The 27,034-nt window shown below is 41.7% G+C and overlaps 1 protein-coding gene across 1 annotated transcript; it reads right to left on the bottom strand.

Annotated features, from left to right (window-relative positions):
- Positions 1-1,409: 1,409 nt before the first annotated feature.
- ces2b (carboxylesterase 2b) lies at positions 1,410-18,962 on the bottom strand. Its single transcript, XM_068722373.1, has 26 exons — positions 18,702-18,962; positions 17,918-18,110; positions 17,682-17,823; positions 17,288-17,421; positions 16,980-17,133; positions 16,760-16,864; positions 16,564-16,665; positions 16,305-16,448; positions 16,104-16,181; positions 15,878-16,025; positions 15,651-15,800; positions 15,488-15,560; positions 15,227-15,409; positions 5,128-5,288; positions 4,344-4,536; positions 4,110-4,251; positions 3,716-3,849; positions 3,408-3,561; positions 3,187-3,291; positions 2,991-3,089; positions 2,732-2,875; positions 2,531-2,608; positions 2,305-2,452; positions 2,078-2,227; positions 1,915-1,987; positions 1,410-1,836 (listed from the first exon to the last, which is right to left on the bottom strand). Exons 1-26 carry the CDS (start codon positions 18,775-18,777, stop codon positions 1,650-1,652), a joined length of 3,450 nt encoding a protein of 1,149 aa, XP_068578474.1. The 5' UTR covers positions 18,778-18,962; the 3' UTR covers positions 1,410-1,649.
- Positions 18,963-27,034: the final 8,072 nt, after the last annotated feature.

Here is a 27,034-nt window from a genome sequence, read left to right as displayed (position 1 = left end):
ATTTGATTGATGAAAAAATAATTGTCAAAGGGCACACTTATGTGCACGAATAAGTACTCTGACCAGAGGAACCAAAATATCTATAACTAGTGTGGAGAAGAGTTACATGATTGACTTGGCTTCACCTATCAATGTACAGGTCTGTATGTCTCATTCATTAAGTCCATGTAACCACAAGAGGAACGAACATTATATTATGCAAAATATGAGAACGCTCCATTAACAGATAGACATAGCCTACAATATGCAGTACCTCCTATTGCCACTGTTGTTCATGGCACATATGAGGCATGTGAGGGTTCAAATCCCAGGCGCAGCGCTACTAGTAGGAAAATGTGTCTTCAAAGTACACACAAGTTTGAAAAAAGGTATTGACTTAATAAAACATAATCAATCCATGGTGTGACCATTGGTGTGACTGAGTAACTGAGGTAAATAAATATTGAACACATTACCATATAAACACCAGAGGGCTACCTAATTCTAGAGATGATGGTAAACTCTAGCGCCACAACTTTGTTCGGAATTTAATTGATCTGTACCATATAGCTATGTATCTCACAATATTCTTGGAAAAACTTACTATACAGAGCTTTTGTCAATTGACACACATGTATAACAATTAAAACATCCGGGTCAATGTTTGTAAGCGGGTCAGTAAATTGAGTTTATTGTTGCTAGTGACAGCCAATTTCCATACTGTCATAATCTTTGTCTTCTTCATCATCACATATGGTCCTTAGTCTGGCTCTGTGGGCCTTTTACTTGTACATAACTTGAATATTTCCATTTTATGCTACTTCTCAGAGGCAAATATTGTACTTTTTAACTCTTCTCCACATTTTTTACTTTTACGATTCAGATTAATGATCCAAAATATAATGTATCATGTATTATTTATAGGTTCAAATAAATCTTTATTGGTCCCTTGGTGAAATATCTAATGGCCGTATATGTAGATGTATATAGAGAGATAAATATAATGAGCTTCATCTTTACAAGTTGCATCAAGAATTATAATTCCTTAATATAATATATGTATATTAGTCTGATATGGGTCGATATGTTAAGTATATGCAGAACTTTTATTAACAGAGTATTTTACACTGTAGTATTGATATTTCTTCCACCACTGCTTTTACATAGTGATTCACATATGTTATTATATGTTATATGTTAGTTGCTGTCATACATATTTCTACTGATCATAACGAGTTAGAACAGGAATGAGCGGGATTCGTAACGACGATCTCAGAGTGTATTTCACCCAGCTGTTGATCTGAGACCAATGCGATTTCTCCAGCCAGTGGCGCAATGGATAACGCGTCTGATTTTGTGGGAAAATTACATTCATATCTGTATGAATGAAATTGTTGGGCAATTTTGAGTCACAGACATTTCACCAAACGGCTCCAGAAGAGTTTTTATTTTACATTACAAACCAGATATTAAACATGGCCAAACTGAGCGGGTATCTTGTGACTTGAGGCGTCCTGCTACTTATTTCCTCTTGGGCTTTAAAATGTTAAAGAAGTATTTCCGAAGGCCATCTACCTTTGTTTCAAACTTATCACATTAGTTTAACAAATGTATTATAGTGTTTCTAATGTTTGTCGTTGAAGTGGATGGAACGGAGAGAGGAGATCGTTCTACAGCTCGCTGCGCTCCATCTTCTCTTTGTATTCTCGGATCTTCTCCGGGAGAGTCTGAGTCATGAAGACAAACTTGTCCTTCTTCAGGTGACGACCAGCTACCTGCTCCTCTTCATCAATTGACAAGTAGTATTCTTCTGCTCCATACTTTGGCCAGTGGACAAGGCCGTCACCATTAGGAGACCTACATGCGCAAGTGTGCACAAAGTTAAAACAAGTCTCATCTCCATGTGTATAACTTGTAATGAGGGTGAATTCCTACCCTGTGCGAGCAAAGTTCCCCCAGTAGTTCATCGTGGTTCTGCTCAACCGTTCGTCCTCTTCATGGCATGGCACTAAAATAATGATATTTGGTAAAACACGGCACTCAGGAAACCCCAAGTCTCTGGTGGTCCATCGAAAAAGCAATTTCTAGATTTACTTACCAGCTAACGTGACATGGGAAGTTGTGAAGCACCATCCAAATACTGAGAACATTTCATCTCCATGGTCACTGCCAACGAAGCTTGGCCTTCTATCCTGCAGGAATTTGGGAGGATACTGGTACTCATACAGGTATACGGGGGCACCGGCATCTAGTAGCAGAAGAATGGGTGTGATACATCTCGTTTACGTGTGTGTGACAGTTAGTTATCTTGAGTAAATAAAATACCTGTGTGGGCTTTAGCAGTCTTAATGGCTGGAATGGTGAACAACATATCTCCTATAATCTTAGTGAACCCATCTCTATTTTTCACACGATCTTCGCCTCTTCCAATATATTCATCTGCTATCGACTCTATGATGATCTCGTCTTTGGGCTTGAGAAAAAAAGAGAAGAGAAGTTTGAGCACGATAGAGCAACGCAATATTGTAATGTCGAACACCGCTTTCCTTACATCAGGGAAGAAGAGGTACAGCACGTTCGTGACGTGCTCCCGATCCATTCCCTCGGTCCAGTTTGGAGGAGCAAAGAACTAAAAAGGAAGACAAAACATTTCAGACGTGCACCATAGCAAAACAAAATCATGTTTCCATGGGCTTGTCTGGAAATCGGTTAGCTTGTCAGTCACACAAATTTCAGTAGCATTCAGACTTACGGTAGGAAGCAAGTAGCCCCCTTCATCATTATTGACGCCGGTCATGAATGGTATCGTGAGAAGTTCACGTGTATGGAACAGCTCATTCACAGGTTTTGTCAGGAAGACTCCATCAACATTTAACTGAATTCTCAATTGTGCATCCTTGAGAGAATAAAATGTGTGAAAGAGAAAGTTGAGATAAATATGTATAAGTACAATAAACATAAATAGGCAGATTCCATCAAGTCAGTCTATAGTTCCGCATACGATATCTCACCTGCACATTAGCCAGAATTATGTCAAGATCGAGGTTCCTCATGCAATCAGCAATCTTCTCTGTGCTTTCGTGGCTACAGCCGGTTCTATTGGCTACCACCTGAGGGGCGAATATTCATCTCAAAAATGTAGAAACACAAATTCTCAACTTTGTGCACTGAATAATGTTTACAAACCAAAATAAAAACATTGTTAACCTGTGTCACTGCGAGAGGATCAGTTGTGAGGAGTACATCCATTGCAGAAGTGCCACTTTCAGCAATGGCATGGTGGAACAGGCCATCAGACAATGGCGAGAGAAGCTGTTGATTCAAGCAACAGAAAAAAATAAAAGGATCTGTGGACACTAGAGACTGTGCAATACTTGCAAAAACAAATCTGTTTATATAAAGTGCTTCATCTGCAGATGTATCCTTACCAGGAGGGATACACTCACTCCACCAGCAGACTCTCCAAATATGGTGACTAAATCTGGGTTTCCACCAAAGTTATGAATGTGCTGCTGGATCCACCTCAGAGCTTGCACCTGGTCCAACAGTCCAAAGTTCCCCGACAAGTGCTCGTCTCCAGTGCTGGATAGAGCATACAGTTATAGTCCACACCAGCTGGTAAGAGTGACCCAGTTTTGAATTATTGTTCACGTGTGGCACAGAGCAGATCAAAAGCAGTAGAATATAATAATAGCATGTCCAGTCTACCTGTGCTTAGTAGGTTAAGTCGTTTTACCTGAGAAAGCCCAGAACTCCCAAGCGGTATTGGATCAGAACCACAACCACGTCCTGGTAAGCAGCCAGGGCGGAGCCATCATACATTGAAGCTGACCCCATGGAAAACCCTCCACCATGGATCCAGACCATGACCTGGTAAGACAATACAAATTAAAAACCAAGACCTTGATCTTTTCCACAGAACATACAAATCTCAAACAGCAAACAAATACTTTAATCCGACTAAAACATAAGACTGATATTAAGACAAATGGAGCATCAGTCTCTTTGCAGTCTGGTTCTAAATTTGGGCATCATTACTCATATTGCCATTGTGGATTCTTCTAAAAGCAATCACACCAACTTCTTCATGAACACTATCGAAAGTCACCCAAAGCATCATTTCAACTTACGGGGAGCTTGGCACTGAGAGCTTTCTTTGCAGGAGTGTAAATGTTGAGGTAAAGGCAGTCCTCTGAAACGTCTGGGAGATCAAGCAACAAGCCACCAAATTTATCAAGCAGATCTATAGTTAGCTGTCTTTCTTGAACACACCTGAAAAAGAGACATGTTTTTTTTTACAGTGAGAAGTGGATGCAAGTTCTCCAAGTGTGTTGTGCAACAACGGAAGCACATGAAGGCCTTACATGGCTGGCTGCTGGGTGGCGTCTCTCACTCCTTGCCAGCCCTCTACAGGCTGGGGTGCAGACAGTCTCAGAGCAGGGCCTACGGGGGGCTTGGCAAATGGGACGCCCAGGTAGGCATGGACCCCGGTCTCCTTCCCCTTCACGCTCACATACTGGCCTCTGAGCGTCCCGAGCTTTGTGTGGACTTCTGGAGCTGTCAGGATATTAGGAATGAGTACAAATCATAATGTGAAGCAATTTATCAGTTTGAGTTCCCAGGAAAATGTTTCAAAGTAACAAATATAAATCCTCCATGTGTTAAACATTTGGTTGTTGGTTGAGTTCTAGCTTTTGTTGCAACGCAACTGACAAGTGTGATTGTACACATTTACCTCGAAATATAGATTTGAGAATGCTGTAAGTAATTTCTTCATTCGGGCAGTTTTACAGCATTGTGTAGCATTTGTTTTTACACTCACTGTCATTCCCACTGCGATCCCAACACGAGGTCACCAAAGAAATGATTAGCCTAATTTGAACTCGGTGAAAGGCGTCTCACCTTTGGACGCACTTATCACGCAAATATGTAGGTGAAAGATTACTTCGATCGAAGTGCAATGAAATTGCAAGCAGGTGGCATCAAGTAACAACAGATTCAGACTCATTCCAATTTGAAATACATTCATAGAAGATATGATATTATGTAACTTCAGCGGGCTTCTGTTATTCAGATTGAAAGAGCAGTCAGATGCTGGTCGCCGTCATCGTAGTTACTGTGCAAATAAATGAGTTTTCTCCTTCTTACCATGTAGGTCTGCAGCGACATGGAGAAACAACACAGACGTCAGAAAGAGGAAAGTTTGTTTGGCACGGAAGTTCATGGTAGTCGCCTCGGTGTCCGGATTCCGACACTGCTGGACTCGGGCTGAAAGAGAAAATGACACCTCCCACGAAGATGTCCCGTTTTATACCTGACCCAGGTGCCGCAATTAATAAAACGCGAAAGATAACACGTGACTCCGTGAGTTTTAGACCACAGCAAAGGGCTCACATTACCGGAAAGCGGACCGCTTCTTATCTGCCTTCCGCTCTTGATCACTATTGCGTTATAGCAGCTGGGGCGGTGTCTCCGGTTATTGAGAACCGTAGTTGTACCACCACAGAACATAAGTGTTGCACCTGACCGGAGGAACCAAGAGATCCACTCGTGTGGAGAAGAGTTACATGATTGACTTGGCTTCAGCTATCAATGTACACATGTATGTCTCATTCATTAAGTCCATGTAACCACAATAGGAACGAACACTATATTATGCGAAATACGTGTATGTTACACAAGTTACATATGTTACACCGTGCAATACAAATGATTCTGTCTGGATATATATCACATTTTTAGTTATAGTTATATTTCAGTTATTGTGGATTTTTACTTTTTTACTTAGTTAATATTCTTTACTGTTTATTACTTATTTACTCATTTTTACTATGTCTCTTGTATCCACTATGCTGCTGTACTCCTGTAAATTTCCCCACTGCGGGACTAATAAAGGATTATCTTATCTTATCTTATCTTATTTTATCTTACATTAACAGATAGACATAGCCTATTAATGATACAAAATATAATCAACAAATAATGTATCATGTTTTATTATATTGGTGAAATATCTAATGGCCGTATACAGTATATATATAATGAGCTTCACCTTTACAAGCTGCAACAAGATTATTATAAACAATTATAATTCCTTAATATAATATATGTATATTAGGCTGATATGTTAAGTATAGTTTAATGCTTTTTACTATTATATGTAGAACTTTTACTAACAGAGTATTTTACACTGTCGTATTGATATTTCTTCCACCATTGCTTTTGCATAGGCCTAGTTCACATATGTTATTATATGTTATACATTATATGTTGCTGACATACATATTTCTACTGATCATAACGAGTTAGAACAGGAATGAGCGGGATTCGTAAGGAAGATCTCAGAGTGTATTTCACCCAGCTGTTGATCTGAGACCAATGCGATTTCTCCAGCTGTCAGTCACCGTCTCACTGCCACCCGTGAGTCGAGTTAATTCTTGGTTGTGACAGCCAATCACCTTTATAACCACAAATCAACCGAGATATGTCCGTTGTGGCCAATCAGCGCTCGCATCGCAACCAAGAATTGACCAAGAATTGACCAATCGACGTCTTAGAGCTCACGGAAATATTTGATTGATGAAAAAATAATTGTCAAAGGGCACACTTATGTGCACGAATAAGTACTCTGACCAGAGGAACCAAAATATCTATAACTAGTGTGGAGAAGAGTTACATGATTGACTTGGCTTCACCTATCAATGTACAGGTCTGTATGTCTCATTCATTAAGTCCATGTAACCACAAGAGGAACGAACATTATATTATGCAAAATATGAGAACGCTCCATTAACAGATAGACATAGCCTACAATATGCAGTACCTCCTATTGCCACTGTTGTTCATGGCACATATGAGGCATGTGAGGGTTCAAATCCCAGGCGCAGCGCTACTAGTAGGAAAATGTGTCTTCAAAGTACACACAAGTTTAAAAAAAGGTATTGACTTAATAAAACATAATCAATCCATGGTGTGACCATTGGTGTGACTGAGTAACTGAGGTAAATAAATATTGAACACATTACCATATAAACACCAGAGGGCTACCTAATTCTAGAGATGATGGTAAACTCTAGCGCCACAACTTTGTTCGGAATTTAATTGATCTGTACCATATAGCTATGTATCTCACAATATTCTTGGAAAAACTTACTATACAGAGCTTTTGTCAATTGACACACATGTATAACAATTAAAACATCCGGGTCAATGTTTGTAAGCGGGTCAGTAAATCGAGTTTATTGTTGCTAGTGACAGCCAATTTCCATACTGTCATAATCTTTGTCTTCTTCATCATCACATATGGTCCTTAGTCTGGCTCTGTGGGCCTTTTACTTGTACATAACTTGAATATTTCCATTTTATGCTACTTCTCAGAGGCAAATATTGTACTTTTTAACTCTTCTCCACATTTTTTACTTTGAAGATGCAGATTAATGATCCAATATATGATCAACAAATAATGTATCATGCATTATTTATAGGTTAAAATAAATCTTTATTGGTCATCTGGTGAAATATCTAATGGCCGTATATGTAGAGAGATATATATAGTGATAAATATAATGAGTTTCACCTTTACAAGTTGCATCAAGAATTATAATTCCTTAATATAATATATGTATATTAGTCTGATATGGGTCGATATGTTAAGTATATGCAGAACTTTTATTAACAGAGTATTTTACACTGTAGTATTGATATTTCTTCCACCACTGCTTTTACATAGTGATTCACATATGTTATTATATGTTATATGTTAGTTGCTGTCATACATATTTCTACTGATCATAACGAGTTAGAACAGGAATGAGCGGGATTCGTAACGACGATCTCAGAGTGTATTTCACCCAGCTGTTGATCTGAGACCAATGCGATTTCTCCAGCTGTCAGTCACCGTCTCACTGCCACCCGTGAGTCGAGTTCATTCTTGGTTGTGACAGACAATCACCTTTATAACCACAAATCAATCGAGATATGTCCGTTGTGGCTAATCAGCGCTCGTATCGCAACCAATAATTAACTAAGAATTGAATGTAGCATCCCCGGCTGAATAATGGTCTGGAGTCTTGAACTGATGGTCCATAAGTCTTTATTGAACACACCGTAAGAACTATGTTTGTAAAGACAAACGTTATTGAACACTGTTTAGCATCTTCCCTATCCTTCCTCTAACATGCTACATTTGACCACAAGGCGGTGCCTTCGAGCGAAACAGCAGTTGGTTAGCTTGAGAAAAAGAAAAACCATAGCAACCTAAAACAACATTTTCCTAAGAATGAGCTTTAACAGGTACTAACCTTGTGCCCATATCGGCCAGGTGATAAACTAACAGAACCGTAACCTTTTCCTTGTTTTTATCACTTAACCAGTCCATTTAGCGACTTTTCGTTTTGTAACGTGTCTTACTACCTACTTTTGGTTTTGTACCTTCAAAATAAAAGCGCAACAGGAAATGCACCGACTGCAGTGACAAAACGTCCAAAATAAAAGACATAAAAAAGGAACAATCAATTAAAATACTCTACACTCTCACCGGGGATGCTACAGTAAGGACTTTACCTCATCAGTCCCACCACGCTCCTGATGGATGTTCATGATGATTGCAGAGGGATTTGATGTGATGGTCTAAGTTTGTGAGACATAATGGAAGCATCTGCATCAGACTGTAGAGACTCAGACCAGATAACGGATGCCTGTCAGGCTAGCGAGGAACTTCGCAGATCTGGTCACCAACGGAATCCCACGGAGAAGATGCTTGCATTGCAGAAAGAGGAGGCACACAAAAGGGAGAAAAGGCTCATTCACCTTTATGAACAATGGAAGATTCAGGCACGTGAATCCAGAGAGCAGCTAAAGTCAGACATTCCAGCAGTAAGGCCGAGATCCTCGTTGTGGCACTGGCACCTCAGTGGCTAGTCTGTGGCACCTTGCGGCACCTTGTGGCACCTTGTGGCACCTCAGCGGCAACTCAGCGGCAAGCGTCAGTCAGATGTCACAACAGCGGCACTCGTTCGGCACCCGTCATGAAGCTGCCGGACTGAGTGGGCGGAGCCACATTTCCTGAGAACACACATTGTTGTTACGACAGGTCAGCTGCCGTAAATCAGTTTATGATTTTAGTTGAGTCACCTGAGCCACCCTTTCTCTGTATACGTCCGTAACCACGTTGTTTTGTTTCTCATTCATTTTATTTAAGTATGATTTTGCTGGTTTTGCAACAAAAGGGAACATAATACACTCTTTCCTAAATCTTTATAAATTTACTAATTATTTCATTTACCACAATTGGATAAAGTAATGAAAATAAAGCATCCGTTTTATTATCATTTAAAAGTGTATATATATATATATATATATATATATATATACACACATACATATATATATATATATATATATATATATATATATATATATATATACACATACATACATACATGTGTGTGTATATATATATATATATATATATATATATATATATACACTTTTAAATGATATACACACACATGTATGTATGTATATATATATATATATATATATATTTATATATATATAAATATATATATATATATATATATATATATATATATATATATATATATATATGTATTTATATATATATATGTATTTATATATATATATATATATGTATTTATATATATATATATATGTATTTATATATATATATATATATATGTATTTATATATATATATATATATATATATATATGTATATGTAAAACGTTTTAAAATAAAAACCCATATACAGAATACAAGTCTGAAAATAGCTTCACTCTTCCTCTGCTTATATGTAGGTGCCACAAGCTGCCAGTGACAACAGTTGTCACAGGAGTGCCACTAGGCGTCAGACGATTGCCACTACTAGTCAGAGGAGTGCCGCTAGTAGTCAGAGGAGTGCCGCTAGTAGTCAGAGGAGTGCCGCTAGACGCCGCTAATAGTCGGAGGAGTGCCGCTAGACGCCGCTAATAGTCGGAGGAGTGCCGCTAGACGCCGCTAATAGTCGGAGGAGTGCCGCTAGACGTCAGAGGAGTGCCGCTAGGCGCCAGAGGAGTGCCACTAGGCGCCAGAGGAGTGCGTCAGATGATTGTCGCTAGTAGTCAGAGGAGTGTGCCCCCATGGACCGTGTACGTTTTGATAGTCTGTTTTATCGTTTATTTGTTTTTTCTTTTGAAGAGCGACTGCTATTTATTCTTTCACCGTATTGTGCTGTTGCTTGAGTGAACACAGAGCTGTAAAAGAAGACGCAGATTAAAAGTGTTTACCATCTCTACCACTAAATGGCAGTATAAGTGTATTTAAACCATAGATTTGAGGAGCTGCTCAATAGAGACTATTCACACTCAGTATATGGATCAACAGTCTCCCCTTCAAGTTGACACTCAGTGGACACTATCTTAGCTGCTAGCAGAGCAGAAGCAGCTGCAGAGCTAGCAGCGAAGGAAGCAGAGTATACAATGTTTCTGGAGGAGGAAAAACAACGAGCAAGGTTTCAACTACTAGAGGAACAGCAGAAAAGAGATCTTGAAGACCACAAACGTGAGCTAGAGAGACTGAAGGCAGAGAAGAATGTCAGGGCTGCACGAGCCAGATTATCAATCTATAATCAAGAAGTAATGCAGGAGGGCAGTGTGTGCTCTGCTGACTTTAACACAAGAGGACAGGAAAATGTTTCTCCACCACAACCAGTGTCCTCAGCTCTCATCCAACAATCAGCAAGAATTCCAGCATATCCTACACAGTCTGATGTTTGTGATTTTGCCCAAGCAGTTCAAGATAGCATAGCTCTGAATCCCCTTCCAGTGCCAGAGCAATCTCTGTTTGTCGGCAACCCGATCCAGTTCATTGAGGGAAAGGCCTCATTCATATCGCTCATAGACAGAAAAACATCTTGTTTGCTGAAAAACTGCATTACTTGAGAAATTATGTAGGAGGTCCAGCCCGAAAGACACTTATTGGCACATTATACAGTAATGAGGATGAGGCCTATAAAGATGCATGGAACCGTCTGAACCACATGTATGGTCAGCCGTTTGTTATACAGAGAGCATTCAGAGAAAAACTGGCAAGCTGGCCAAAGATCCAGTCTAAGGATGCAGAAGGACTCAGGACATTTGCTGACTTTCTACATGCTTGTCAGGAAGCCATGCCTCATGTTAAAGGTCTCAGCATTCTGAATGACTGTGAAGAGAACCAGAAGCTGGTCCGTAAATTACCTGACTGGGCAGCATCACGGTGGAATCGCCAGGCCACTCGAGTTATGAGAGACATGCAGGAATTTCCAAACTTCAAGGACTTTGTCACTTTCATGGAAATGGAAGCAGAGATTGCCTGTAATCCAATAACCTCCTTTCAAGCACTACACTCATCGGAGTCACCAACAGAGAAACGCTATCTCACAGAAAGGAACACCAAATCCAGTGTTCTCCATACAGAGACAGTTACAGAGACTGAGAATCACATGCAGCCAAAGACAGGCTTAAGGCCCCCCTGCATATTCTGTCAAGACAGCAAACATGGCCTGCACTATTGCCCTGAGTTTAAAGGGAAATCTCTGGATGAAAGAAGAAAATATGTGAAGGACAGCAGACTATGCTATGGTTGCTTAAAGCCAGGCCATGGTGTCAAAGAATGCCGCCACCGACACTCATGTGACACCTGTAAAGGAAGACACCCAAATTGTCTGCACGACGACAACTACAGTAAAGTCAAACCAGTGTTGGTCTCTAACCAGATCATAACAGAGCGAGCAGCCCCCACACTGTCACTCAATGTGGAGACTGAGGAGCCATCTACCAGCTCCTCCATGATCGTGCCAGTGTGGGTTTCTTCTATCAGCAACCCAGGTATAGAAAAACTTGTCTATGCCCTGCTTGACACTCAAAGTGACACAGTTTTCACTGATCAAGAAGTTAGCCGTAGCTTAGGAACCAAGGCACATCCTGTAAGACTGAAGCTAACCACCATGATTGGAAAGGATACATTAATGCAAAGTGAGAGGGTCTCAGGTCACAGAGTACGAGGTTACAATTCCTCAACCCTCATTGATCTACCTCCTTCCTATACCAAAGATTGCATACCAGTGAATCACACACACATTCCTACCTGTGAAACGGCAAGACAGTGGACTCATCTCTGCGCACTAGCAAATGAAATTCCACCACAGTTAGAGTGTGAAGTTGGTCTTTTAATAGGCTACAATTGCTCAAGGACACTGGCACCACGGCAGGTAATCTTAGAAGGAGACAACGAACCCTATGCAGTTCGCACGGATCTTGGATGGAGTATTATAGGTTGTTCATCACCTCACGATGACTCTCTAAGCATCACCAACATGTGCCACAGAGTTGCTGTCAAAGAACTTCCTCCAGTAACTTGAATTCTTGACTTGAAGTCAATTGAGTATGACTTTAAGGATGTCAGTAAAGATGGCAAAATGGTGTCTCAGGATGACATACGCTTTCTGGGCATGTTAAAGGAAAGTATTCTAAGGAACAGTCATGGCCACTATGAGATGCCAATCCCCTTCAGAGAGAGACCACATCTACCTAACAATAAGCAACTAGCCACTGTCCGGCTCAGTCATCTTAAGAGAAAGCTCCTGAACAATGTGAAGTACGAGCATTATATGAAACCAACGGAAGAAGTCAAAATAGATTCATATAGCAACAACAACGGTCAGACACCAGCCAAGAAAAAGGAAAAGCAAAGTAAACCACAGAAAATGAAAAAGCCAGAAGAAGACACAGACTTATCCGGTACAACAGACACACAGACGCTCGGAGAGGAAAAGCAGCGAGTTGGTGGCAAAGTTGAAAAAGATGCAACTGAATCTTCTGCCAATGGATCAAAACAGGAAGCAGATGTACCTGAAGTGGAGATCGCAGGTGAGCAGCCCATGAAAAGACTGAAACCTGAGCTAAGCAAAGAACAGATTCGGAAAAGAGAGTATCTCTTGTAATGGTAATTTTTTTACGTAGTATATATTTCTACTCAGTATATTGTATTCATGCAGAAGTAATTTTGCTCTGGACTTTGTTGAACTTCACCGTGTCTCTGTTGTGCAAAAGAATAATTCTCCCTTGCCTGTTCACATAGATAACTGTGTTGTATGAGAATGTTCCATGCCAAGGCCTTTGGGCCGCTTGTTTTGGTTGCTGGCCGTTTGTTTTTCATTGTTGTTCCCATCAGTCTGAGACCAAAAGTCTGAGACCGAAATGTCTGTAACATTGGCCATCGGCCCGCACCTTTGCTCATTCTGTATAAAGAAAGCTCGTTCACTTTTTTCGAGGTTCTTCCTCACTGAGACTGTACGCATTCTGTTGTGATGATTGAACCTTCTCTGCGCAGAGAATAAATATTTAAATGACAACCTGGTTTTTGGTATTATGTATTTCAGCATGAAAAGACTCACGCAAAGTGGGTATAGGATTTTTTTTCCACCACACTCTCCAATATTGCCACCAGACAACACTGGCATACCCTAAAAAGGAACCTGAAGGTTGGCAACATCGTCATGGAGGAAGCAGATGATCGACCACGGAATGAGTGGAGACTGTCCAAAGTTGTAGAGACAATGACTGATAGAGATGGACTAGTGAGAAGAGTAAAGATTTGTTTCGGAGATCAGAGATTGGGAAAGGAAAGACAGCGTTCTGGCAAGCCATCCATCGTTAAACGTCCTGTTCAGAAGCCGATTCTACTCCTAGAGACTGTTTAACTTCACAACCGTATCCCTTGCTGTGTGAAGTTTAAATGTGGACATTTACCAAAGTTACATGTGGTATTTACTGAAGCTTTAGAGTTAAGGTCATTTTAAATTTAGAAATCATTTGTTCTTTTGTGTTCCATTTTATTCTTAAAACCACTCGTGATTTGATGGGAGTGTAAAGGGCCTCTGAGAGTGTAGAGTATTTTCATTGTTCCTTTTGTCTTTTACTTTGGACGTTTTGTCACTGCAGTCAGTGCATTTTCTGTTGCGCTTTTATTTTGAAGGTACAAAACCAGAAATAGGTAGTAAGAAGCGGTACGAAACGAAAAGTCGCTGAAGAGACGGGAAAAAGTGTTAAAAACAAGGAAGAATTTACGGTTTTGTTAGTTTATCACCTGGCCGATATGGGCACAAGGTTAGTACCTGTTCAAGCTCATTCTTTGGAAAATGTTTTAGGTTGCTATGGTTTTTCCGTTTTTGTGTCAGCTCAAGCTAACCAACTGCCGTTTCCGCTTGAAGGCACCGCCTTGTGGTCAAATGTAACATGTTAAAGGAAGGATAGGGAAGATGCTAAACAGTGTTCAATAACTGTTGTCTTTACTTATTTTTCTTCATAGTTCTTACGGTGTGTTCAATAAAGACTTATGGACCATCTGTTCAAGACTTCAGACTATTATTCAGCCGGGGATGCTACATTGACCAGTCAACGTTTTCAAGCTCACGGAAATGTTGGCTCGATGAAAAAAAAAAAAATAATTGTCAAATAGCACACTTATGTGCACGAATAATAGTATAATGTAGAATAGAATAATAGTTCCGGGTCATTTCAGTTTTACGGCGCGGGCCAGTGGCGCAATGGATAACGCACCTGATTTTGTGGGAAATTAATGAAGTTTGACCTATTGAACCGCTCACATTAGACTTCAGGAAGCTTTTCAGCTTAAGCGCTCTTCTAATAAAAAAAAAATAAATAGTCAAGTCTGTTGTACGAGTCTCCTATTGCTGCTCGGCTATCACCTAAAAGTATTCTCTCCTTCCAGTGCCACAGTTGCATTTTGATTATGTAATAAAATGTTGCATCCCTTCACACAACAGCCCTGTATGACACAAGTCCTGTGTACTGTTACGGTTTGAACACATGTTCACCTCACATACCACATTGACCTATGAACCCTGGGTCCAAGGCAACCCTTTCACACCAACAGCCATTGTGTGTCTTTATATCTGTAGGAATGAAGTTGGGCAATTTTGAGTCACAGACATTTCACCAAACTGCTCCTGAAGAGTTTTTATTTTACATTACAAACCAGATATTAAACATGGCCAAACTGAGCGGGTATCTTGTGACTTGAGGCGTCCTGCTACTTATTTCCTATTGGGCTTTAAAATGTTAAAGTATTTCCGAAGGCCATCTACCTTCGTTTCAAACTTATCACATTAGTTTAACAAATGTATTATAGTGTTTTTAATGTTTGTCGTTGAAGTGGATGGAACGGAGAGAGGAGATCGTTCTACAGCTCGCTGCGCTCCATCTTCTCTTTGTATTCTCGGATCTTCTCTGGGAGAGTCTGAGTCATGAAGACAAACTTGTCCTTCTTCAGGTGACGACCAGCTACCTGCTCCTTTTCATCAATTGACAAGTAGTATTCTTCTGCTCCATACTTTGGCCAGTGGACAAGGCCGTCACCATTAGGAGACCTACATGCGCAAGTGTGCACAAAGTTAAAACAAGTCTCATCTCCATGTGTATAACTTGTAATGAGGGTGACTTCCTACCCTGTGCGAGCAAAGTTCCCCCAGTAGCTCATCATGGTTCTGCTCAACCGTTCGTCCTCTTCATGGCATGGCACTAAAATAATGATATTTGGTAAAACACGGCACTCAGGAAACCCCAAGTCTCTGGTGGTCCATCAAAAAAGCAATTTCTAGATTTACTTACCGGCTAACGTGACATGGGAAGTTGTGAAGCACCATCCAAATACTGAGAACATTTCATCTCCATGGTCACTGCCAACGAAGCTTGGCCTTCTATCCTGCAGGAATTTGGGAAGATGCTGGTACTCATACAGGTACACGGGGGCACCGGCATCTAGTAGCAGAAGAATGGGTGTGATCCATCTCGTTTACGTGTGTGTGACAGTTAGTTATCTTGAGTAAATAAAATACCTGTGTGGGCTTTAGCAGTCTTAATGGCTGGAATGGTGAACAACATATCTCCTATAATCTTAGTGAACCCATCTCTATTTTTCACACGATCTTCGCCTCTTCCAATATATTCATCTGCTATCGACTCTATGATGATCTCGTCTTTGGGCTTGAGAAAAAAAGAGAAGAGAAGTTTGAGCACGATAGAGCAACGCAATATTGTAATGTCGAACACCGCTTTCCTTACATCAGGGAAGAAGCGGTACAGCACGTTCGTGACGTGCTCCCGATCCATTCCCTTGGTCCAGTTTGGAGGAGCAAAGAACTAAAAAGGAAGACAAAACATTTCAGACGTGCACCATAGCAAAACAAAATCATGTTTCCATGGGCTTGTCTGGAAATCGGTTAGCTCGTCAGTCACACAAATTTCAGTAGCATTCAGACTTACGGTAGGAAGCAAGTAGCCCCCTTCATCATTATTGACGCCGGTCATGAATGGTATCGTGAGAAGTTCACGTGTATGGAACAGCTCATTCACAGGTTTTGTCAGGAAGACTCCATCAACATTTAACTGAATTCTCAATTGTGCGTCCTTGAGAGAATAAAATGTGTGAAAGAGAAAGTTGAGATAAATATGTATAAGTACAATAAACATAAATAGGCAGATTCCATCAAGTCAGTCTATAGTTCCGCATATGATATCTCACCTGCACATTAGCCAGAATTATGTCAAGATCGAGGTTCCTCATGCAATCAGCAATCTTCTCTGTGCTTTCGTGGTGGATACAGCCGGTTCCATTGGCTACCACCTGAGGGGCGAATATTCATCTCAAAAATGTAGAAACACAAATTCTCAACTTTGTGCACTGAATGTTTACAAACCAAAATAAAAACATTGTTAACCTGTGTCACTGCGAGAGGATCAGTTGTGTGGAGTACATCCATTGCAGAAGTGCCACTTTCAGCAATGGCATGGTGGAACAGGCCATCAGACAATGGTGAGAGAAGCTGTTGATTCAAGCAACAGAAAAAATAAAAGGATCTGTGGACACTAGAGACTGTGCAATACTTGCAAAAACAAATCTGTTTATATAAAGTGCTTCATCTGCAGATGTATCCTTACCAGGAGGGATACACTCACTCCACCAGCAGACTCTCCAAATATGGTGACTAAATCTGGGTTTCCACCAAAGTTATGAATGTGCTGCTGGATCCACCTCAGAGCTTGCACCTGGTCCAAATGTCCAAAGTTCCCCGACAAGTGCTCGTCTCCAGTGCTGGATAGAGCATACAGTTATAGTCCACACCAGCTGGTAAGAGTGACCCAGTTTTGAATTATTGTTCACGTGTGGCACAGAGCAGATCAAAAGCAGTAGAATATAATAATAGCATGTCCAGTCTACCTGTGCTTAGTAGGTTAAGTCGTTTTACCTGAGAAAGCCCAGAACTCCCAAGCGGTACTGGATTAGAACCACAACCACATCCTGGTAAGCAGCCAGGGCGGAGCCATCATATGCTGAAGCTGACCCCATGGTAAACCCTCCACCATGGATCCAGACCATGACCTGGTAAGACAATACAAATTAAAAACCAAGACCTTGAGCTTTTCCACAGAACATACAAATCTCAAACAGCAAACAAATACTTTAATCCGACTAAAACATAAGACTGATATTAAGACAAATGGAGCATCAGTCTCTTTGCAGTCTGGTTCTAAATTTGGGCATCATTACTCATATTGCCATTGTGGATTCTTCTAAAAGCAATCACACCAACTTCTTCATGAACACTATCGAAAGTCACCCAAAGCATCATTTCAACTTACGGGGAGCTTGGCACCGAGAGCTTTCTTTGCAGGAGTGTAAATGTTGAGGTAAAGGCAGTCCTCTGAAACGTCTGGGAGATCAAGCAACAAGCCACCCAATTTATCAAGCAGATCTATAGTTAGCTGTCTTTCTTGAACACACCTGAAAAAGAGACATGTTTTTTTTTTTACAGTGAGAAGTGGATGCAAGTTCTCCAAGTGTGTTGTGCAACAACGGAAGCACATGAAGGCCTTACATGGCTGGCTGCTGGGTGGCGTCTCTCACTCCTTGCCAGCCCTCTACAGGCTGGGGTGCAGACAGTCTCAGAGCAGGGCCTACGGGGGGCTTGGCAAATGGGACGCCCAGGTAGGCATGGACCCCGGTCTCCTTCCCCTTCACACTCACATACTGGCCTCTGAGCGTCCCGAGCTTTGTGTGGACTTCTGGAGCTGTCAGGATATTAGGAATGAGTACAAATCATAATGTGAAGCAATTTATCAGTTTGAGTTCCCAGGAAAATGTTTCAAAGTAACAAATATAAATCCTCCATGTGTTAAACATTTGGTTGTTGGTTGAGTTCTAGCTTTTGTTGCAACGCAACTGACAAGTGTGATTGTACACATTTACCTCGAAATATAGATTTGAGAATGCTGTAAGTAATTTCTTCATTCGGGCAGTTTTACAGCATTGTGTAGCATTTGTTTTTACACTCACTGTCATTCCCACTGCGATCCCAACACGAGGTCACTAAAGAAATGATTAGCCTAATTTGAACTCGGTGAAAGGAGTCTCACTTTTGGACGCACTTATCACGCAAATATGTAGGTGAAAGATTACTTCGATCGAAGTGCAATGAAATTGCAAGCAGGTGGCATCAAGTAACAACAGATTCAGACTCATTCCAATTTGAAATACATTCATAGAAGATATGATATTATGTAACTTCAGCGGGCTTCTGTTATTCAGATTGAAAGAGCAGTCAGATGCTGGTCGCCGTCATCGTAGTTACTGTGCAAATAAATGAGTTTTCTCCTTCTTACCATGTAGGTCTGCAGCGACATGGAGAAACAACACAGACGTCAGAAAGAGGAAAGTTTGTTTGGCACGGAAGTTCATGGTAGTCGCCTCGGTGTCCGGATTCCGACACTGCTGGACTCGGGCTGAAAGAGAAAATGACACCTCCCACGAAGATGTCCCGTTTTATACCTGACCCAGGTGCCGCAATTAATAAAACGCGAAAGATAACACGTGACTCCGTGAGTTTTAGACCACAGCAAAGGGCTCACATTACCGGAAAGCGGACCGCTTCTTATCTGCCTTCCGCTCTTGATCACTTTTGCGTTATAGCAGCTGGGGCGGTGTCTCCGGTTATTGAGAACCGTAGTTGTACCACCACAGAACATAAGTGTTGCACCTGGAGAAGAGTTACATGATTGACTTGGCTTCACCTATCAATGTACACCTGTATGTCTCATTCATTAAGTCCATGTAACCACAAGAGGAACGAAAAATATATTATGCGAAATACGTGTATGTTACACAAATTACACATGTTACACCGTTAAATATATTATGCAAAATATGAGGACGTTACATTAAATTAGGGCTGCAACAACGATTCGATCAAATCGATTAGTAAAAGCATTGGCAACGAATTTCATTATCGATTCGTTGTGTCGCGCGATTATTACGCCACTCAATAAGTCGCGGAGATGTTTGAGTATAAAAAAAAAAGTTGAGTTGAGCGCGGAGCAGAGCGGAGGTAGAGGAAAGGCCATCGGAGATCCGTGACGTTGTTCTGAAACACACGGCGGAGGCAGAGAAATCAGTACGACCTAAATCATCCAAGGTGTGGGAGCATTTCACACTAAATAAATCGAAAAGGTGTGTTAATTGCAAGATGTGCAAAAGCGACATGGCACGGCACGGGAGCACCACGGTGATGATTCAGCACCTAAAACGTAAACATGTCCTTGAGGAGGAGGAAGGGAGTTCAACAGCAGGTTGGTCACTACAGAATCCTACTGTTGTTCCGTTGTGAAGTGAGGAACGTAACGTCCCTCCAGTAGCTCTCCTGGTGCTGCTGTTTACTCGTTATCCTGCTTGACAAGCATGACAAGTTAGCGTTAGCTCGTTAATAACAGTAGTAAAGCAGGGGTGGTATAGTTTGCAAGACTAAAGACACGTTTTTATTCACTCGCCTTTTCCCCGCCGATTCATCGATTAATCGAAAAAATAATCGACAGATTAATCGATTATTAAAATAATCGTTAGTTGCAGCCCTACATTAAATAGCCTATATGTATGTTGTTCATGGCACATATGAGGCATGTGAGGGTTCAAATCCCAGGTGCAGTGCTACTAGTAGGAAAATGTGTCTTCAAAGTACACACAAGTGTGAAAAAACTTGTATTGACTTAATGAAACATAATCAATCCATGGTGTGACCATTGGTGTGACTGAGTAACTGAGGTAAATAAATATTGAACACATTACCATATAAACACCCGAGGGCTACCTAATTCTAGAGATGATGGTAAACTCTAGCGCCACAACTTTGTTCGGAATTTAATTGATCTGTACCATATAGCTATGTATCTCACAATATTCTTGGAAAAACTTACTATACAGAGCTTTTGTCAATTGACACACATGTATAACAATTAAAACATCCGGGTCAATGTTTGTAAGCGGGTCAGTAAATCAAGTTTATTGTTGCTAGTGACAGCCAATTTCCATACTGTCATAATCTTTGTCTTCTTCATCATCACATATGGTCCTTAGTTTGGCTCTGTGGGCCTTTTACTTGTACATAACTTGAGTATTTCTATTTTATGCTTCTATACTTCTACCAGGATCTCAGAGGTAAATATTGTACTTTTTACTCTTCTCCACATTTTTTCTATAACTGAAGTTACTTTGAAGATTCAGATTAATGATTCAAAATATAATCAACAAATAATGTATCAGGCATTATTTATATGTTAGTTGCTGTCATACATATTTCTACTGATCTTAACGAGTTAGAACAGGAATGAGCGGGATTCGTAACGACGATCTCAGAGTGTATTTGACGCAGCTGTTGATCTGAGACCAATGCGATTTCTCCAGCTGTCAGTCACCGTCTCACTGCCACCCGTGAGTCGAGTTAATTCTTGGTTGTGACAGCCAATCACCTTTATAACCACAAATCAACCAAGATATGTCCGTTGTTGCAAATCAGCGCTCATATTGCAACCAAGAATTACTACATCAAACACACCTTTCATGTCACCACACCTGACACGTTATGTAACTTGGAAAGATGTATTGAACTGCAATTGAATAACATAACCTTTACATAGGCTTATAAAAATATCAACGTTATACGGTTTATGTACTTACAGAGCATCCGGAAAGTATTCACAGCGCTTCACTTTTTCCACATTTTATGTTACAGCCTTATTCCAAAATGGATTAAATTCATTTTTTTCCTCAAAATTCTACACACAATACTCGGGTATTGTGTGTAGAATTTTGAGGAAATCATTACACGTATAGTATTCACAGCCTTTGCTCAATACTTTGTTGAAACACCTTTGGCAGTAATTACAGCCTCAAGTCTTTTTGAGTATGATGCTACAAGCTTGGCACACCTGTTGTTGGGCAGTTTCTCCCATTCTTCTTTGCAGGACCTCTCAAGCTCCATCAGATTGGATGGGGAGCGTCGGTGCACGGCCATTTTCAGATCTCTCCAGAGATGTTCAATCGGGGTTCAAGTCTGGGCTCTGACTGGGCCACTCAAGGACATTCACAGAGTTGTACCGAAGCCACTCCTTTGTTATCTTGGCTGTGTGCTAAGGGTCCTTTTTTAACGTTATCACTATGGGGTATTGTGTGTAGAATTTTGAGGAAAAAAATGAATTTAATCCATTTTGTAATAAGGCTGTAACATAAAATGTGGAAAAAGTGAAGTGCTGTGAATCCGGATGCGCTGTGAATCCGGATGCACTGTATATGATCTGAAACGGAAAATTCTTACCTTTTGAAATGTTTTGGATTTGTTGTTTAAATGGCTGATGTAACTGCTCAAAGTACTGAGTGATACATTTCTACCAAGAAAATATCTAATTGAATATTTGAAGTGTTCTAAAAAGTATTTTCTCAATAATTCCAAACAATGACTGCAGTATATGTGTTCAGTACATCTCTGACTCCACCCATACTGGAAATCAGATATTTTACTGTACCAATTAAGAGATATTTCAAAGTAAAAGTCATACATTTGTACCAAAAATATCTAATAACTGAATATTTGAAGGGTTCTAAAAAGTATTTTCTCAATAATTCCAGACAATGACTTATGTATATGTGTTCAACAAATCTCTGACTCCACCCATCCCGAAAATCAGATATTTTTATTGTACCAATTAAGAGATAGTTCAAAGTAAACGTCATACATTTCTACCGGGAACATATCTAATAGAATATTTGAAGAGTTCTAAAAATTATTTTCTAAATAACTCCAGACAATGACTGGTGTATATGTGTTCAGGACATCTCTGACTCCACCCATACTGAAAATTTGATATTTTTACTTTACCAATTAAGAGATATTTCAAAGTAAAAGTCATACATTTGTACCAAGAACATCTCTCATCTTCAACCGCTTATCCGGGATCGGGTTGCGGAGGCAACAGCTCCAGCAGGGGACCCCAAACTTCCCTTTCCCGGGCCACATCAGCCAGCTCTGACTGGGGGATCCCGAGGTGCTCCCAGGCCAGTTTGGAGATATAGTCCCTCCACCTGGTCCTGGGCCTCCCTTGGGGTCTCCTCCCAGTTGGTCGTGCCTGGAACACCTCCCTAGGGAGGCGCCCAGGTGGCATCCTTACCAGATGCCCGAACCACCTCAACTGGCTCCTTTCCACGCAAAGGAGCAGCGGCTCTACTCCAAGTCCCTCACGGATGACCGAACTTCTCACCCTATCTCTAAGGGAGATGCCAGCCACCCTCCTGAGGAAACCCATTTTGGCCGCTTGTACCCGCGATCTAATTCTTTCGGTCATGACCCAGTCCACATGACCATAGGTGAGGGTAGGAACGAAGATTGCCCGGTAGATTGCGGCTCAGCTCTCTTTTCGTCACAACGGTGCGGTAGAGCGACTGCAATACCGCCCAAGCTGCTCCAATTCTCCGGCCAATCTCACGTTCCATTGTTCCCTCACTCGCAAACAAGACCCCGAGGTACTTGAACTCCTTCACTTGGGGTAAGGACTCATTCCCTACCCGGAGTGGGCAATCCACCGGTTTCCTGCTGAGAACCATGGCCTCAGATTTAGAGGTGCTGATCCTCATCCCAACCGCTTCACACTCGGCTGCGAACCGATCCAGTGAGTGCTGGAGGTCACAGCCCGATTTAAGACAACAGGACCACATCATCTGCAAACAGCAGCGATGCAATCCTCAGCCCACCGAACTGTAAACACTCCTCTCCACGACTACGCCTCGATATCCTGTCCATGAATACCACAAACAGGATTGGTGACAAAGCGCAGCCCTGGCGGAGGCCAACCCTCACCGGAAACAAGTCCGACTTACTGCCGAGAACCCGGACACAGCTCTCGCTTTGGGCGTACAGGGATTAGATGGCCCCCAGAAGTGGCCCCCTCACCCCATACTCCCGCAGCACCTCCCACAGTATCTCCCGGGGTACCCGGTCATATGCTTTCTCCAGGTCCACAAAACACATGTAGACCGGATGGGCGTATTCCCAAGCCCCCTCCAGGATCCTTGCGAGAGTGAAGAGCTGGTCCGTTGTTCCACGGCCAGGACGGAATCTGCATTGTTCCTCTTCAATCCGAGGTTTGACTATCGGCCGAACCCTCCTTTCCAGCACCTTGGAGTAGACTTTACAGGGAGGCTGAGTAGTGTGATACCGCGATAATTGGCACACACCCTCTGGTCCCCATTTTTGAACAGGGGAACCACCATTCCTGCCACTCCCTAGGCACCGTCCCAGACCTCCACACAATATTGAAGAGACGTGTCATCCAAGACAGCCCCTCCACACACAGCGCCTTCAGCATTTCTGGACGGATCTCATCAATCCCTTGGGCTTTGCCACTGTGGAGTTGTTTGACTACCTCAGTGACTTCCACCAGGGAAATTGATGATGCTCCCCTATCAGCCTCCAGCTCTGCCTCTACAGTAGAGCGTATTAGTCAGATTCATGAGTTCCTCCAAGTGCTCCTTCCACCGCCCGATTACCCCCTCAGTTGAAGTCAACAGAGTCCCATCCTTACTGTATGCACCATTTCGTCTAAAATCTAATATGAAAGTGGACAAATTGTCTCATGAATGTGATTTGAAGTTAGCTCATGCATGTGATTTTGAAGGGCTTACATTTTTAAATGCTACATCAGAATGTCCTGGTTCTCGCTGAGTGAAACCTTAAGATGGTCTGCTATCAACCCGAGTTGAAATGATTTTGAAACTATGCACCATTTCTTCTAAAATCTAATATAAAATTAGACAAATTGTCTCACGAATGTGATTTGAAGTTAGTTCATGCATGCGATTTTGAAGGGCTTTAATTTTGAAATGCTACATCAGAATGTCCTGGAACACTTCAACTATTATATACTTTCTTTGTAGAAATGTATGACTTTTACTTTGAAATATCTCTTAATTGGTACAGTAGAAATATCTGATTTTTAGGATGGGTGGAGTCAGAGATGTCCTGAACACATATACATTCGTCATTGTCTTGAATTATTGAGAACATACTTTTTAGAACACTTAAAATATTCAATTAGATATGTTCTCGGTAGAAATGTATGACTTTTACTTTGAAATATCTCTTAATTGGTAGAGTAAAACTATTTGGTTTTCAGTATGGGTGGGTTCAGAGATGTCCTGAACACATATACGTCAATCATTGTCTGGAATAATTAAAAAATCTATTCTTTTAGCTCATCAAATATTGATATTATAGTGATATTAGCATTTTTGTCCTGAACATATATCCATTAGTCATTGTGTGGAATTATTGAGAAAAACATTTTTCATAGCACCATAACAATTTCAGAAATTAGCTATTTGAAGGTACAAATTCAGTTCAGAGTTTTTACTAATTGACTTTCAGTCAGGTATTATTCACTTTAATATATTCCCAAGAACCCTCAAATCAAAGAATAAAGACACTTCACGCACAATTTAGGTGTATTTTCCCTTTAACTCACGCGATGCCGGTTTTAAACTTCCCACGGCCTTCAAGACTGCCAGAGTCACCCCCCTTCTGACCCCTCTGATGTCAAGAACTTCAGACCGGTTTGTCCTCTACCCTTTCTATCCAAAACACTTGAACATGCTGTCTTTAACCAACTGTCTTCCTATCTCCACCAGAACAGCCTTTTGGACCCCCACCAGTCTGGGTTCAAAGTGGGTCACTCGACAGAGACGGCCCTCCTTGCGGTGACAGAGTCGCTTCACGCCACGAGAGCTAACTCTCTCTCCTCTGTCCTGATTCTCCTGGACCTGTCTGCGGCATTTGACACTGTGAACCATCAGATCCTCCTCTCCACCCTTGAAGGAATGGGCGTCTCAGGCTCTACACTCTCCCTGTTTGCATCCTACCTGACAGGTCGATCCTACCAGGTGACCTGGAGGGGGGCCGTGTCGGAACCACGCATGCTGACTACGGGGGTTCCGCAAGGTTCAGTCCTGGGCCCCCTTCTCTTCTCGCTCTACACAACATCTCTGGGTTCTGTTATTCACTCGCATGACTTCTCCTACCATTGTTATGCCGATGACACCCAGCTGGTCTTGTCATTTCCCCCCGGTGACACCCAAGTGGAGACACGCATTGCTGCGTGCTTGGCTGACATCTCGAAGTGGATAACGACACACCACCTCAAGCTAGACAAAACCGAGCTACTGTTCCTCCCCGGGAAGGGTTGCCCACACCGGGACCTGTCCATCACCATTGATGATACCGTGGTGATGCCGACTCGGACTGCAAGGAACCTGGGTGTGACCCTGGATGACCAACTGTCATTCTCATTAAACATTTCATCTGTTAAACGCTCCTGCAGATTCCTGCTCTACAACATCAGGAGGATTCGCCCCTTCCTCACTGACGAGACGGCGCAGGTGCTCATCCAGGTTCTTGTCATCTCCCGCCTGGACTACTACAACTCTCTACTCGCCGGAGACCCGGCGACGGCCATCAGACCTCTGGAGCTTGTCCAGAAAGCCGCAGCTCGCCTGGTGTTCAATCGCCCCAAGTTCTCCCACACAACTTCCTTTCTCCGTTCTCTACACTGGCTACCTGTAAGAGCTCGCATCCAGTTTAAGACTCTGGTGCTAGCCTACAGGGCAGTGAAAGGAACAGCTCCTTCCTGTCTCCGGGCCATGGTCAAGCCTTACACCCCCGCCCGACCACTTCGCTCTGCTGCCTCGGGGCGATTGGTTGCCTCGTCGCGCAGAGGTCCTGGCGGCCGATCGACCCGGTCACGGCTGTTTTCTGTCCTGGCCCCACAATGGTGGAATGAACTTCCCATTGACGTCAGGACAGCAGAGTTGCTGCCCATCTTTCGGTGCAGGCTGAAAACCCACCTCTTCAGGAAGTGCTACCCTGAGCCTTCCACTTAGCACTTATTGTATTCATACTAGCTTGTTGCACTTATTGTATTTGTATTACTTTTTTGCACTTACTGCTTTTCTTTGTTTCTGCACTGTACTTTGGCTCTGAGTTATGCTCTGCTTCATGCTCTTAGATGCTTGTTTGGAAAAGCAGATGTACTTGACTTCTGGTGACTAGTAGTTCTCTTGAATACCAATGATGAATGCACTTATTGTAAGTCGCTTTGGATAAAAGCGTCTGCTAAATGACTGTAATGTAATGTAATGTAATGTACTATAATGTTACTATAATGTATAATGCACAATTATATATGTGAATATAATTAATTAAATCTTATTTTCATTATGCAATACGTATATATATTTTGTTGGCATTTTATTCTGAAAACAGGATGTTTGTCTGAAAACCGGATGTGGTCTCACTTTAATCTTTCCGCTAACTTTGCAAAGTCCTTCGCTCGCTCCTGGTCTGTGCCGTTTGAATGCGTTTACCATGAATTTCAGCTTATAGGAGCACTAACATTTAAGTGTCTGCTGAGTTGACCACAGAGATCTGAGTGTCTGCTGACTTGACCGCAGTCAAAGGGCTCACATTACTAGAAAGCTGACCGCTCCTTAACTGTCTTCCGCTCTTGATCACTACAGCGTTATAGTCCTATAGTTATATGGACTCATGTGTCTGGAAATAAGAGTTTAATAATAATAATACAAAATAGCAGCTGGGGCGGTGTCTCCGGTTATTGAGAACCGT

The sequence above is a fragment of the Cebidichthys violaceus genome, unplaced genomic scaffold (assembly GCF_023349555.1).
Source record: "Cebidichthys violaceus isolate CVI_PGR_0920_01 unplaced genomic scaffold, fCebVio1.0.p SCAF_3, whole genome shotgun sequence".
NCBI classification, from domain to species: Eukaryota; Metazoa; Chordata; class Actinopteri; order Perciformes; family Stichaeidae; genus Cebidichthys; species Cebidichthys violaceus.
This window is presented reverse-complemented; position numbering and strand designations above follow the sequence as displayed.